Source organism: Leptinotarsa decemlineata, unplaced genomic scaffold (genome assembly GCF_025532065.1).
Source record: "Leptinotarsa decemlineata unplaced genomic scaffold, Ldec_3_MD MMD2_tig00078422_RagTag_RagTag, whole genome shotgun sequence".
NCBI classification, from domain to species: Eukaryota; Metazoa; Arthropoda; class Insecta; order Coleoptera; family Chrysomelidae; genus Leptinotarsa; species Leptinotarsa decemlineata.
In genome coordinates, this window is record NW_027412747.1 from 23347883 (window position 1) to 23361456 (window position 13574).

A 13574-nucleotide genomic window follows, 5' to 3' on the forward strand; every position below is an offset into this window, starting at 1 on the left:
CTTCTCTTGAACGGTATTTTTTCCCAACAAGAAGCAGTGTAAAATTAAAACACGAAATTGTTTATGATCCATTGTTTTGAAAATAACAAAACTAGTGTCACTCTCAGCACAATGACTCACAAACTTATGAAATTTCAACAGCTCTCTTTTGAAGGTTAGTATCAACTGAAAAGCGGTAAATGCAATGACAAGCGCCATCTATGTGTCAGGCCGGAGACTTTTCAGCCCATGTAGTATGATGTCCTTGAACGATTTCAAGCCAATTTTTCTCTACGAGTTCGAATTGAACCAGTGCTCTATCGAAACAGCCTGAAAAATCAACCAGGCGTTTGTCAAATAGTGTTGTTAATTACTTTACAAAATTTCGTTCAATAATTTTAGCTTGTATTACCAGGCCTGAGGACCTGGTTGGGAACAGACCCATCACAAATGGTGTTGGGATGGTGAAAGAACTGGGCATCAGCTCCTCAGGAGGGTTTTAAACGTATTGGAGAGGTAAAAAAACTCGATAAGTGGGTGCACGATTTGAACGATCGACAAAAGTTGCCACATTTCGAAGTATGTTCTTCTTTGCTTTTGCGCAACCAAAACGATCCTTTTTAGGATCGGATCGTCAAGTATGATAAAAAGTGGATCCTCTACGACAATAGGAGACGTTCAGGACTGTGGCTGGACACCTATCAGTCGCCCAGGTACCACCCAGGTACTTCCTCAAAAATGAGTCTCACCTAAAAATATTCCCTTTCAATTCTATTTTGAGAAATCAGTTTTTCTATTAATGACTGTGGTTTGTTATATTAATTATGTTTCTTCTGAAATGAAACCTAAAAGTCCCATTCAATTCTGCTACGTGTATAGACATTCTAACAGCTCGTTTTTGTAAAATAAATGAATTGGAATACGATGATGATAGAGCTTCTAAAAAAAATCATTGAAGGATTCCTGGAATTCTAGATGGCAGAACTCTATCGAAACTAAAAGAAGTAAAATCCACTATACAACTGTGGAATGTTACACCCCAAACCAGTACTGGCCACACCCGCTAGACTCATGGACACTTATTGAAAAAAGAAGAAGAAAGTGCGAGAGATGCCTAATTCCAGTGACTGTGAAAAGTTTTCAGTTGAGTGCCTAAAGCTTTTGGTGCAGTGTTAAGCATTCAATCTAGATTCTGACTCATGTTCACTCTTAGGCGAAAACTGTAAAATTTCAAATCTAGTGAATTTTTTAAATGATATCGAACTTCAAGTAGGTATGACATATATTTTGGCTATAATCAGATCCACTCTTGTTTCTTGTTCCTTATTTTCTGTATCTGGTATAAATAAATCTTATATAGCATGTTGCTAATGACCATTTCGGTCGATGCAACTTTTTCTTTAATAAAAAATGAATTGGAAACTGTTTGCATCATAAATGACGTCGTCACCTGCCAAGTGTCAAGTGTGGGCATCTACTGTTTGCACCAACCTGGATGCCGACGATTCTGACCAAAACCCATGCAATTTGAACACCCAAAGTGACAAAACTTTGGGGAATGTAAGCCAGGAACAAAATGCACCTTTATAGCCAGCCGTTAATAGGAATTATACAACACGTGCGGAAAAAAACATGGCTATCTATCGGTTTAATGAACCAATTTATATTCCAGCTTGATTTACGATCCCCATAAAACTCCACCATAAAGAACAATACCATTAAAGAAGACCTTATAGAAGAAGTCGCGGTCATTGGCTATTCCGATGAACTGCATTCGCCCAGATAGCGTACTCATTTATACAGTGTGGACCAAAAAGTACCCCCTCCTCTCAACTTTTGAGAGCGATATCAAGGTTGAACAGAATTCATGTAGAAAAGCATTATTTTGGTGAGAAAGACAAAAGTGTGTTGCAAAATTAGTTTGAACTCGCTAAAAATCCTTTTGTTATCAATGACCAAATATTGAACTTTCTATAGGGTGTTACCTTTTTGGAGTCGTGTTGAAATTTTTCGATATATCACTTCGTTGAAGAAATAATCGAGGTAATAGCCCAAATATTTAATGTAAACTGTCAAACGATAGTGATATGTTGTTAATTGGTTTAAAAATCTAAGACATTGACCACGAGCCACGTTTATATACCTGTCTCTTTTCAATGTACTGAGTGCAATTGAATATTGCATAAGAGCTCTATTATAACACATTCAAAAAAGCAGCCATGAGATATTTTTCCAGTTTAAGAAAATTCAACTGATGTATTTGAGATGCAGTTTCAGTTTTCTTGGAATAAAACAGAATAGTGCCTAAAGTCACCAGGTAGAGAGCTATATTCTTTGATTGAAAAATAAAAGAACATCGAACTAAAATGTTGAAAATGTATTTCAAGAATCTATGAATTTTCTGAAATGTGGTCGAATTTACGAATCTCGTACGACACGACAATGCAGTTATTCGGGATTACCTGAAGTTGTCATGCGTCAATTTATATCACTGCAGAACCATAAATATAATCACAATAAAATGCACATTTTCGAAACGATGATATATGCGGTTTTCACCATTGGGTTTGTCATAAAATTTGACCTTCGGTCACAGACATCAGTTTTCATGTATCTACTTTGAAAACATGAGTTTTCCTTTAAAAGTGTCCATTTTGGCTCACTCTGTACATTATAATTGCGGTTTGCACCATATAATCCAAATTAAACAAAATTTGGATAATGTGCGACAAAATTAATTCAAGCGGGCTGACAAATTGATGCGAAATGCAACATGAAGAAAGATTGCAATTGCGTAGATTTTGTTTAACGTTGTGGCGCTGTGTTTGTTTTGTGTGTCCTTATCACTCAAATATTCCAGAACTAAAATCGCCAGTTATTAACATACTTTTATTCATGGAAAGGCATTATCATCAGTTGAGAATTTCATTTACTTCTTATTGAAGAAGTCACATTGAACTTATGCAAATCTTTATTATAATTTTCCCCATTTTGAAACTGTACTTCATCTTCGGTAAACACACATCCCATCTATTTATAGAAGATATGCATAATAAGTCAATAAATTAATTCATGGGATGTATAATTAAATGTAGGTACTTGATTCACTGTATGTCCACTATCGTTTTTAAATAGACAACGATCAGATATAGATTACCTGAATGCACGATCTTATTTGCAACCATATTAATTATATGTCTACTTGTTGGGATTTGAATATGCCAGAGAAATTATGCATTAGGAGCTGATGACTGGAGTGTAGACAGTGGGAGAGAGATAAAGCTCAAGAAAAAATTGGTTTTTGTTAAATGCTTGAACATTTCTTGAAGATGTATGCAGACTCACTCGAAACAAGTAATAATGAAATGTGGACCAGCCTTAAATGAAAACAACAAAATAAAGTCGAATATTATACCTATTTTATGCACAGTAGTTCATATTTCCCGAATTGCTTTAGGAATATTTCTACTGAAAATATACTCGAATCGGTTTGAAGAAAATTGAGTTTGTTAAGAATAAAAAGAGCATATAGCCATTCGTTTTTTGAGTACTGCATTGAATCTGCAAAATAATTTATTGAATTCCGGAAATGACTTTGTGCTGCCATCTATTGGAGAGTAGTTCAATGTTGTATAATAAAACTGATTTAATTATGTTCCTCCAATCTATATATCTTTCTTTTAATCAACAATAACTACAAATAACCCAAAAACAGTTGACGTTACTTGAAGAGAACATCGCAAAGGGTTCTGAACATTTCATTTCAGAACATATTGATTTTCGAGTTTCAACAGTGTTCATTACACTACCGAAAGCAAGATGGCAAAATGAGAAAAAATAAACTCAATTGACCTAATGATAGATTCATGACAGATTTTTCACAAATTTATTCTTCTACAAATTCTATTTTTTACCTTTATCGCCATTGCTTTCAACGGAATAGTATTTCTATCGTTATTTGAAGTTATTCTTGAAAAACGCTAGTACATTCTGTGGGAAATTCTCTGACTTTCTTGTCTATCCAAAAAAAGAATCTGGGTAGAACGTAGGTTGCTTTGTATTAGGTAGCATGTCAACACATGATAGTTTCGCTACTGAACGGTAGATGGCAGCACAATGTAAGAAGAATCCAAACTACGAAATGAGATATCAGAAAAGGAATTTACATTAGTGCAGTTTGACAATTCAGTTGAAATGGATTAAACATGTTTAGACGAGTGACCAAACTGTTAAAATTTGACCCTTAATGACTTTTCCTTTTTGCTTTGGGCATCAACAATCGTGACCAGAATGTGGATGAATCTGAAACAAGCACCTTTCTCAATCACTTCCATTTCCTTAAAACGCCAACCTTTCGATATGGAAAGTGTAGAGTACGATGCACAACGAAAAGAAATATCCGTTTCACGGCACGGGTGTGCAAGGCTTGGAGGAAACGGATCCGGCGAGACGGATACGGTTCCGCCGTTTTTTGCTAAACGCAGATATTGACGACGCGTGGTTCTTAAAGTCCATCCTCTGGACTGACGAATCGAAGTTCTCCAGGGAAGGAATTACTAATTTCCACAACCTTCATGAATGGGCTGATAAGGACAGCAATCCAAATTGGAAAAAACAGGTAAATAAATGATTTTTATTATTATTATTTCATTACCCATGTTCAACACGTGTTTAATCACCTAAATTAACTGATTTTATTGCATTTTTGTTTCAGATTTCTTTCCAAAGACAATTTTCAATAAATGTGTGGGCGGGGGTCATCGGACGCACATTGGTTGGCCCACACATTTTGCCTGACAATTTGAGTGGACAAAATTACCTCGAATTCATGATAAACGACTTGCCAATGTTACTCTATGATGCCGAAGTGCCAATATTGGACACGGACAGGCCGATCACGTTTCAGCAAGATGGATGCCCAGCACATTGGGCTGTAAGCGTCCGCGAACACCTGAACCGCTGTTTTCCTGGCAACTGGATCAGGAGAGACGGACCCATCCCCTGGCCTGCCAGATCGCCCGACCTGACTCCGTTGGATTTTTTTGTGTGGGGTCGGGTGAAAGAACTCGTATACACAACAGAAATCACCACGAGAGAAGAATTACTTCAGCGAATAGAGGCAGCGTTTGAAATTATGAAACAGGAAATGCAAATGAAAGTAACCACAACTGAAGTACGAAATCGTTGTAGAAAGTGTATACGCAATGGTGGAGGACATTTTGAACACCAACAATAAATTTCTACAGTACAAAACATTTTTTTCTTTAATTCCACAAAAATCCATATTTACGACTTTTAACTGGTTCAGGTATCCTCATTAAAAAAGTTTAAGACTTAGCTAGGTAAATGATACCTCAAACGAAAGAGCAATAACTAAGCATGTTTTTAAAGGTGTCTGAACACCTGTATGTATTTTATTTTTTTTTTTATTGGCATCAAAGGTCAGATTTTTATTTTCTTTCTTTTTTTGTAAAGTTTAAATGCTCTGTACATAACTTTTTTGGACACAATGGTGTTTCAAACTACTTTAGTACGATTGGGGACACATAAGACTACTAAAATAAATTTAAAAAACCGGACATTTCTGTTAAGTTTCGAAGTTATAGCATTTAATTGACCAATTTTGGGTTTTTCTACTAAAAATCGTAAAAGTTCCCTCAAAAATCAAAAACGTGCTTATATATAAATTTTATCAACTACGAGATATCCTCTCTAAAAATCTCCTGGCCGAATCACTCTTTCGTTATGGTATTCTAGTATGGGGAGGAATGTACAAAAATGCTCTACAAAAACTAAATGTCATTCAAAATTATATATTAAAAATAATATATAGGAAAACGAAACGTTATCAGACAACACTACTTTATAATGAAGACGTTGGTGACATAAGATCTCTATATTTTCATAGCCTATGTATATATGCCTACAAATACAAGCAATATCAGAACCATCCTTCACATAACTATACAACCAGAAGTACTACAAACCATCACTTAAGAATTCCCAACTGCAACAAAAATATTGTTCATAGATGTTTAATATATACTTTACCTAAAGCATTCAACCTTCTTCCATCCAGTATAAAAGAAAAAAAATTTCAAGAAATTCAGTGTTCTATCAAAAAAATATATTTTTCATAATTATTACACCTTTCTAAAAATACTGAATAAATAAATTAATGCAACATTTACACTTCTTTGCTGACATACGCTTATGAAGTTTTCATTATATTTTAATATTATTCCTAAGCCATTTTGTTACAAGACTTCATTTGAAATCCGCATATATAATAGAGTTGCACAATACAAGTGTTCAATCACTTAGGTGCCAAAGTCAGTAATGTAATCAGAAATTAGTATAGCTAACCAAATCCTCGATTAACTTGCTGAACTACATATACATATATCTATATATATATATATATATATATATATAGATATATGTATATGTGTGTGGGTATATATATCATATCATATTTATCATATTTATTGTATTGTTATCATTTCAATTGTATAAATTGTATAAAAATTGTATATTGATTTTAAGAATCCTATATTCATATGGATAAACAGAACTGGTAGAATAATATTCAACAATGTTATCAACCTGGAATTTTTGAAATAGCTTATGATTGCTTTTGCTGAATCGTTCCAATATTGTCACACTTACCCAATATAGACTTAGAAACACGGAATTGATACATTCACACTAATTTGACGCATTTACCTTATTGTGACCCTTTACTTGATATGGACTTCCCACCTAGATTATGTTACAAATTAAAAAAAAAAAAAAAGTTTGTATGAATATGTTCTACGTGGGCTAGTGTATCACCCCCTTAAAGGTTTGCACCCAGCTACCAAACACCCTGTATGTCTTCCTCTGGCAGGTATGACTTATGGTATATTTCCAATAGTTCACCTTGTGTCATATATTTTATAACAGTTGGACAATGTGAATGCTGAAGACTCTCCCAGGATTTCTCCTGCACTGAAAAGAAAATGTGGAAACGACTTTCTGGATAATTCACGTGGTTTTTCTTATCCAATTGGTGTTCTACTCATAATGTTTGCAGAAGAATATGGCACTTTTAAACAAAATGTTGAAGAACGTTTAAGTTTTGTTGAACAAGTGTATAAAAGTCTAGGTCTGAAATGAAACTCCAAAATGTCTAATGGATATTTCTATATTAATACTATTAATACATTCTCTACTTATCTATTACATTTATCACAACATGACGTACTGTATAGGATTATTTTATCTGACCAATAGTGCAGACATTCGATTTATTCATTTAAAGCTATACAACAAATAATTCGTGTAATGTTGAATAACGTAAACTATTTCACGTTTCCCAAGAAAAATCACACCGTCGCCAAAATGGATGGCGACCTAGACGTTTGTGTTTTCCTCGAATCCATTTTTGTTTAACTAGATATTTACAATGATGTTCCTAGAAAACAATTGTCTCACTGGAGCCCCTGTATATACATTCACAATCTTAAATTATCCCTAGAAACACGTTTTGACAGTTCAATAAATTACCTCCTTTCAATTCCTCAAGACTGGGCATTTAATTTTTTTTTACAAAAAACAACACCGACTGGAATTAACTCTCTGGTGTGGGTTATCACCGTTTTTTTTTTTTAGTTTTTATACATGTCGCAGAGGACCTTTTCCATAGGAGTATTGCCGATAGTCTTCTGGAAAAACACCGCTTCAATCCTAATGGCAGGAACTATCCTCAGCAGCGGCAGCATTAGCAGGAGCCTCCCGAATCGAGCCACTTGGCCTGGTAGTTGTGTCCTGCAGTGCTGCCACAACATTACCTGAGCTTGGTCTTGCAGATTTTCTATTTGGCTCGGGTCTTTCAGTCCTCTTGTTTCTGCAACGAAAGATACTATAAAATGACACATCATTTTTTGATCATTGACAAAAAGACGGTAACAGTAAACATGGTCCCAAATGAAAAATATTTTTGAAGGATTTTGGTGCAGGTATAAAATTGCAATTGTTATTAACAAAATAAGATAAAGAAATTGTATTTCATTTTTCGTTAATAACTCAAAAAATATTAATATTTAAGCAATTTTGAAAAAAGCTCGTTAAAGAGGAGGAAATTTCCGATAATGAAGTCCAGACTACCGAAACTCTATTACTATTATTTATAATTTTAATTTGACGTTGAAAATAGGGTTCCGCGCGGCTGTTACGGCATAAGCGCGCTGTCGCTTAAGAGAGTTTATCAAAAGAACTAATCTTTTTTATAACATAAAATGTAATTTTGAAAAAAAAAAAAAATCTAGTATCTTCTTAAACACTTAAATGAATCGAGTCCCGTAGAAAATAAAGTTTCATCACCATTTTCAAAAAGTTATCCAATTGTTAACTAACAAATTTTTTCCCAATCTCCGTTGGCATAAATAATGGGATAAAAGGTATAAATAATTGGCCTATAAATTTTGAACTTCGTGGAGCTCTTTTGATATATATATATATATATATATATATATATATATATATATATATATATATATATATATATATATATACATATATATATATATATATATATATATATATATATATATATATATATATATATATATATATATATATATATAAAAACAGAAGTTAATATCGGACATAGCACTCATGAAAGTGGCAAACTATGTCCGATATTAACTTCTGTTTTTATATCAAGACACTCAATAACTTTCAAATTTATATATATATATATATATATATATATATACTTCATACGATTCTGCGATAAAAGTTCATAAAAATTTATTAATTTGTTAATTATGATTTTTTATAACTATTGCAAAATGAAATATCTAAAAATTGTTGATATTTTTTTTTTTCAATAGTTATTTAGCCATGCCTATTTTCACATTGAACAATGGCAGTTATTAACATAAGATATGAATTTTTTACGTAATTTGTTTATTAACTTGTTTCAAACAAATAGAGAAATTCACTATTTTTGAAAAATTTTTTTAGCTATTTTGTTGTCTGGAGATAATTATGATTTTTTAAAAAATATTCATTCTTAATTTTAATTTTTGATTTTAAAAACAGCTATATATAAGAAAGTGCCATAAATTGTTTTTTATTTATTATAATACTTATTTTCATGGCACTTTTTTATATATAGCTGTTTTTATATTTTTATCTGCTTCAGAAAAAAATATAACGTTGGTCAATATTTGTTTATAACAAATTGTTAAATTTATAAACAATCAAATAACAAATATTTTTTTGCCAAACTATTTAAAAGTGTGAATTATGATTTGTTAAAGCAAAATTATTTCTTAACTAATTATTTAAACAATCGAAATATAAAAAAATCAATTTTAAACAATTGAAACTAAGAAAATATTTGTTTTCAAATCATAATTATCTCTAGACAACAAAATAGCAAAAAAAAAAATCAAAAATATTGAATTTCTGTATTTGTTTAAAACAATTTAATAAACAAATTACGTAAAAAATTCATATCCTATGTTGATAACTGCCGTTGTTCAATATGAAAACAGACATAACTGAATATCAATTGAAAAAAAAAATTAATCAAGAATTTGTAGATATTTCATTTTGCAATAGTTATAAAAAATCATAATTAACAAATTAATAAATTTTTATGAACTTTTATCGCGGGATCGTATGAAGCATATATATCAAAAGGGCTCCACGAAGTTTAAAATATATAGGCCAATTATTTATACCTTTTATCCCATTATTTATGCCAACGGTGATTGGGAAAAAATGTGTTAGCTAACAATTGAATAACTTTTTGAAAAATGGTGATAAAACTTTTTTTTCTACGGGACTCTATTCATTCAAGTGTTGAGAAGATACTAGATTTTTTCCAAATTTTTAAAATGACATTTTATGTTATACAAAAATTATTTCTTTTGATAAACTTTGTAGTGGCAGCGCGCGCATGCCGTAACAGCCACGTGGACCCCTATTTTCAACGACAAATTAAAATTATAAATAATGGAGATAGGACTTTTTTATCGGAAATTTCATCCTCTTTAACGAGCTTTTTTCAAAATTGCCTAAATAATAATATTTTTTGAGTTATTAACGAAAAACTAAATACCATTTTTTTTTTTATTAATAACAATTGCAATTTTTTACCTGCACCAAAATTCTTCACAAACATTTTTTTTAGAGGTGATTCCGAATCGAATGAGCTCTCGCTCATATTTTCAGGACCTTTATCTCTATTTTTCATCTTTTTGAACTTGTTGATTAGACCAGCAAACTATAAATCAAGAATTCAACAACAAAGAACCAGTAAATGTATCAAGGAGAACGGTGAATAAATTGAAGATGTATTGAAACTTTCACTTTTTTCTGACACAGAAAAATGAACCGCAGTAGACTTCTCTTACAAGTGGAAATGAAAGGCAAAGACTCACCTGCTCTGAACAAAACTATAGCCTTGAGACAAGCGAACTCTGCTGGATCCACGTGGATGGATTTGAATCGGAGCAGAGTGTCTGCCAAAATCCTAACATCCGTTGCAGAATTACCATTCTTCGCGTGCTCGTTTATGTTGAAGAGCAGACTAGCCGAAACGTCGAGAGGCATACACCACTGGATGGCGTTCAGCAGAAACAGCTCGCTCCAGGCTTCTTCCAATAATATAACCTGAAAAATAAGTGGTGAAATCCGTCAATTTGTTTTGAAAGCAGGAAGTTTTGAAGAAATTCCTTTTCTTCTAGAAGCGAGAAATGAAGTTAAAGGAATGAAGGCTTTCACAGCTTGCGTCAACAACGTAAGTCGATGTCCAAATTCGGTAATTAATGATGTGCCACTATTGTTTCACAGTTTAATGTTGCGGGAAAACTGTTTTCAATGGATATCCTATATAACGTATCAGATCCATTCTATGTATACGTCGAAAATGAAGGAACTCATTACGTACACATCAAGTCCATTTCGGGCCATCACATTCATCAGTACATCTGTAGACGTACGCAATAAATACATTATAGTACGCATTGGGTGCGACTGTGAGTACGTACGCATTACACAATACGTGCATTAAAGTGCGCATTGGTTGCGACTATAATGCACGTAAAAATTGGGTGCGACTGCTGAAAGTATTCATTTTAGATACGATATGAACCAAACACGGACGTACTTTGAACGTTTATTTGAGGGAAATGTGTAAGTACCTAGTACGTCCGTAAGACGTACACTGGCCCTAATACGTACGTTCCCAGTACATACGATACATTCTTTTTATACGTCCTCAGTATGTGGGTGCGACCAATAATGTATGTACTCCTAAAAGTATTCATTTAAGGTTCGATATGAAACAAAAACAGACGTAATGGGAACGTCCATTTGCGGGAAATCTACCTAGTATAGCCATAAGATGTACATCAGCCCTAATAGGTACGTTCCCAGTACGTACAATTGGTTCTTTCCATACGCCCTCAATATGTCTATGGAACGTATTTGTGCTACACAGGAAACTTACTCAGTACGTACATATCAAGTCCATTATGTTCATGGAACAATTAAAGATGTTCGACTACGTATATTTCGTAAATAATGGTGAGTACTCAATACGTGCATTTTAGAAGTACTGGATGTGTCCACCAATGGAAGTACTCCCAAAAGTCATTTTAAGTACGATATGGACCAAAAATGGATGTTCTGGAAATGTTCTTTTGTGCTTGTGCTATATGGGATATAGTATAACAATTTTCAATTGGAGGTAACTCATATACAAATTGAACTGAGAGATAACGGCAACAATGTTAAATATTAGAACTAAATTCTTACCGCGGTCTATGCCTCGCTATTGTAAATAATTGAAAAGTAGGATGATTCCATAAAATTTGCCCCCCGTAACAAGATAGCTTCTACATATCGATAGGATGTACAAGCTAATAGGTGAACCAGTTCGTTAAATACTTTGAAACATCGGTAAACAGATCAACACTTCGCAGGTCTATAATATTTGCGTCCTTAAAATGCCATAACTAGTTATTCGGTTTCATCATTAGCAAGCGTCCTTATCTGCATAGGCGTTGTGTGTTCTGTTTCTTATGAAGGTGACTTTGTTTTGTATTTATTAAATATAATTTATTATATTCATTAAATAGACTGTTATATTTATAAACTTTAAAATATAAGATAGAGTTGGCCTATACTTGTTCTTCAAAATACATTATCATAGATTTTCATCACGTTCACACTTTATTGTGAGATAATTAGTTGAGCAAGTCATTAAACTCAGGTATAACTGTCATTAATTAGTTCCTAGTATATTATTAGTTTCTACGTAGATAGTAAAAAAGTATATATATAAATCAGTTTGTTAGTGAACACGCTTGAAAAAGCGTGCAGCGAAAACGTGTTGCGGATTTGTTAATCTGTTCTAGTGAAAATCTCACAATAAAGTGTTTTTCAAAATACATCAACTTTAAAATAGTTTTTGAGGTGAGTAAACAACTGACAAATAGCTGAATGATATGATTGAATTTTATTATTTTTATAGTATTAAGATGGATGCCGTAGCAGGTTCAAGTAATGTATAAAGAAAGCGGAAGTTTATGTCGTTAGAGAAACCCCAGATTGTCTGTAGAGTGTAGGAAAATTTAAAAAATACACTCCGTACAGTGGAAGCTGTAGCCCAGTGTTCATTTTTAACGGGAATATCCGTGTCGACAACTGAACGCATTATACGTAAAAAAAAGGGTGACTGGGATTGTGCAAGCTCCAAAAGTACATTGTCGTGGTAGAAAAAAATTAAATTGGACGAGTACCAAAAAAATTTTGTACGCTATACCATTCATTCTTTCTTTTTTGAGAATAAAGCGCCAACCCTCAAGTCTATTAGGACAAAGGTAATGGATAATGATCTCTTTTCAAAAATAAGCAAAGATAATTTAAAGAAAATTAAAAAAAAACTAAAATTCATATATGCCAAACGATCCCGTAAATCTGCCTTAATAGAAAGAGAAGATGTAGTCTCATGGCGACGGAGATATATTCGCTCTATTAGAGAAATGCGTTCTGCTCACAAAAAGATGTATTATCTGGACGAAACGTGGGTGAATGCTGGTCACACAGTATCTAAGAGCTGGCAAGATACTACTGTAACTAGTTATCGTCAAGCATTTGTGGACGGTTTATCAACAGGGTTACGCTAACCAACGGGTAAAGTGCAACGACTAATTGTCGCCCATATAGGTAGCGAGAGTGGCTTTTCAGACGATAGTGCACTGATTTTTTATCCAAAAAAACAGGGGATTATCACGAAGACATGGACGCCCAACGCTTTGAAGGATGATTTGAATCCCTTCTTTCACGAGTCGAGCCAAATTCGGTAATAGTAATGGATAACGCTTCTTATCACAGCTACCAACTATGACCACCAGAAAAGCAGACATGCAGAGTTGGTTAGGACAAAAAGGAATTCCATTTTCCGAGGACATGGTTGAGGCCGAGCTTATGAGTGTCATTAAACAGCATCGTGACAGATATCGCCAGCATGTGGTGGATACAATAGCTCGTGCTGAAGGCATCACCATTTTGATACTTCCTCTTTACCATTGCCA

General features: G+C 33.3%; 2 protein-coding genes across 2 annotated transcripts in view; one reads left to right on the plus strand and one right to left on the minus strand.

Annotated features, from left to right (window-relative positions):
* The first annotated feature begins 4246 nt into the window (after positions 1-4246).
* On the plus strand, positions 4247-5264 carry LOC111514698 (transposable element Tc3 transposase). The gene is made up of 2 exons (XM_074186284.1): positions 4247-4597; positions 4694-5264. Exons 1-2 carry the CDS (start codon positions 4358-4360, stop codon positions 5213-5215), a joined length of 762 nt encoding a protein of 253 aa, XP_074042385.1. The 5' UTR covers positions 4247-4357; the 3' UTR covers positions 5216-5264.
* A 1883-nt stretch (positions 5265-7147) lies between these two features.
* The window catches only part of LOC111514697 (photoreceptor-specific nuclear receptor), a 77954-nt gene continuing 71527 nt past the window's right edge, over positions 7148-13574 (minus strand). Inside the window, exons 7-8 of the mRNA XM_074186265.1 lie at positions 10416-10647; positions 7148-7867 (exon numbers count right to left, since the gene is read on the minus strand). Coding sequence (XP_074042366.1) covers positions 7629-7867; positions 10416-10647 — 471 coding nt within the window. The 3' untranslated portion in view covers positions 7148-7628. The remainder of the gene's footprint in view (positions 7868-10415; positions 10648-13574) is intronic.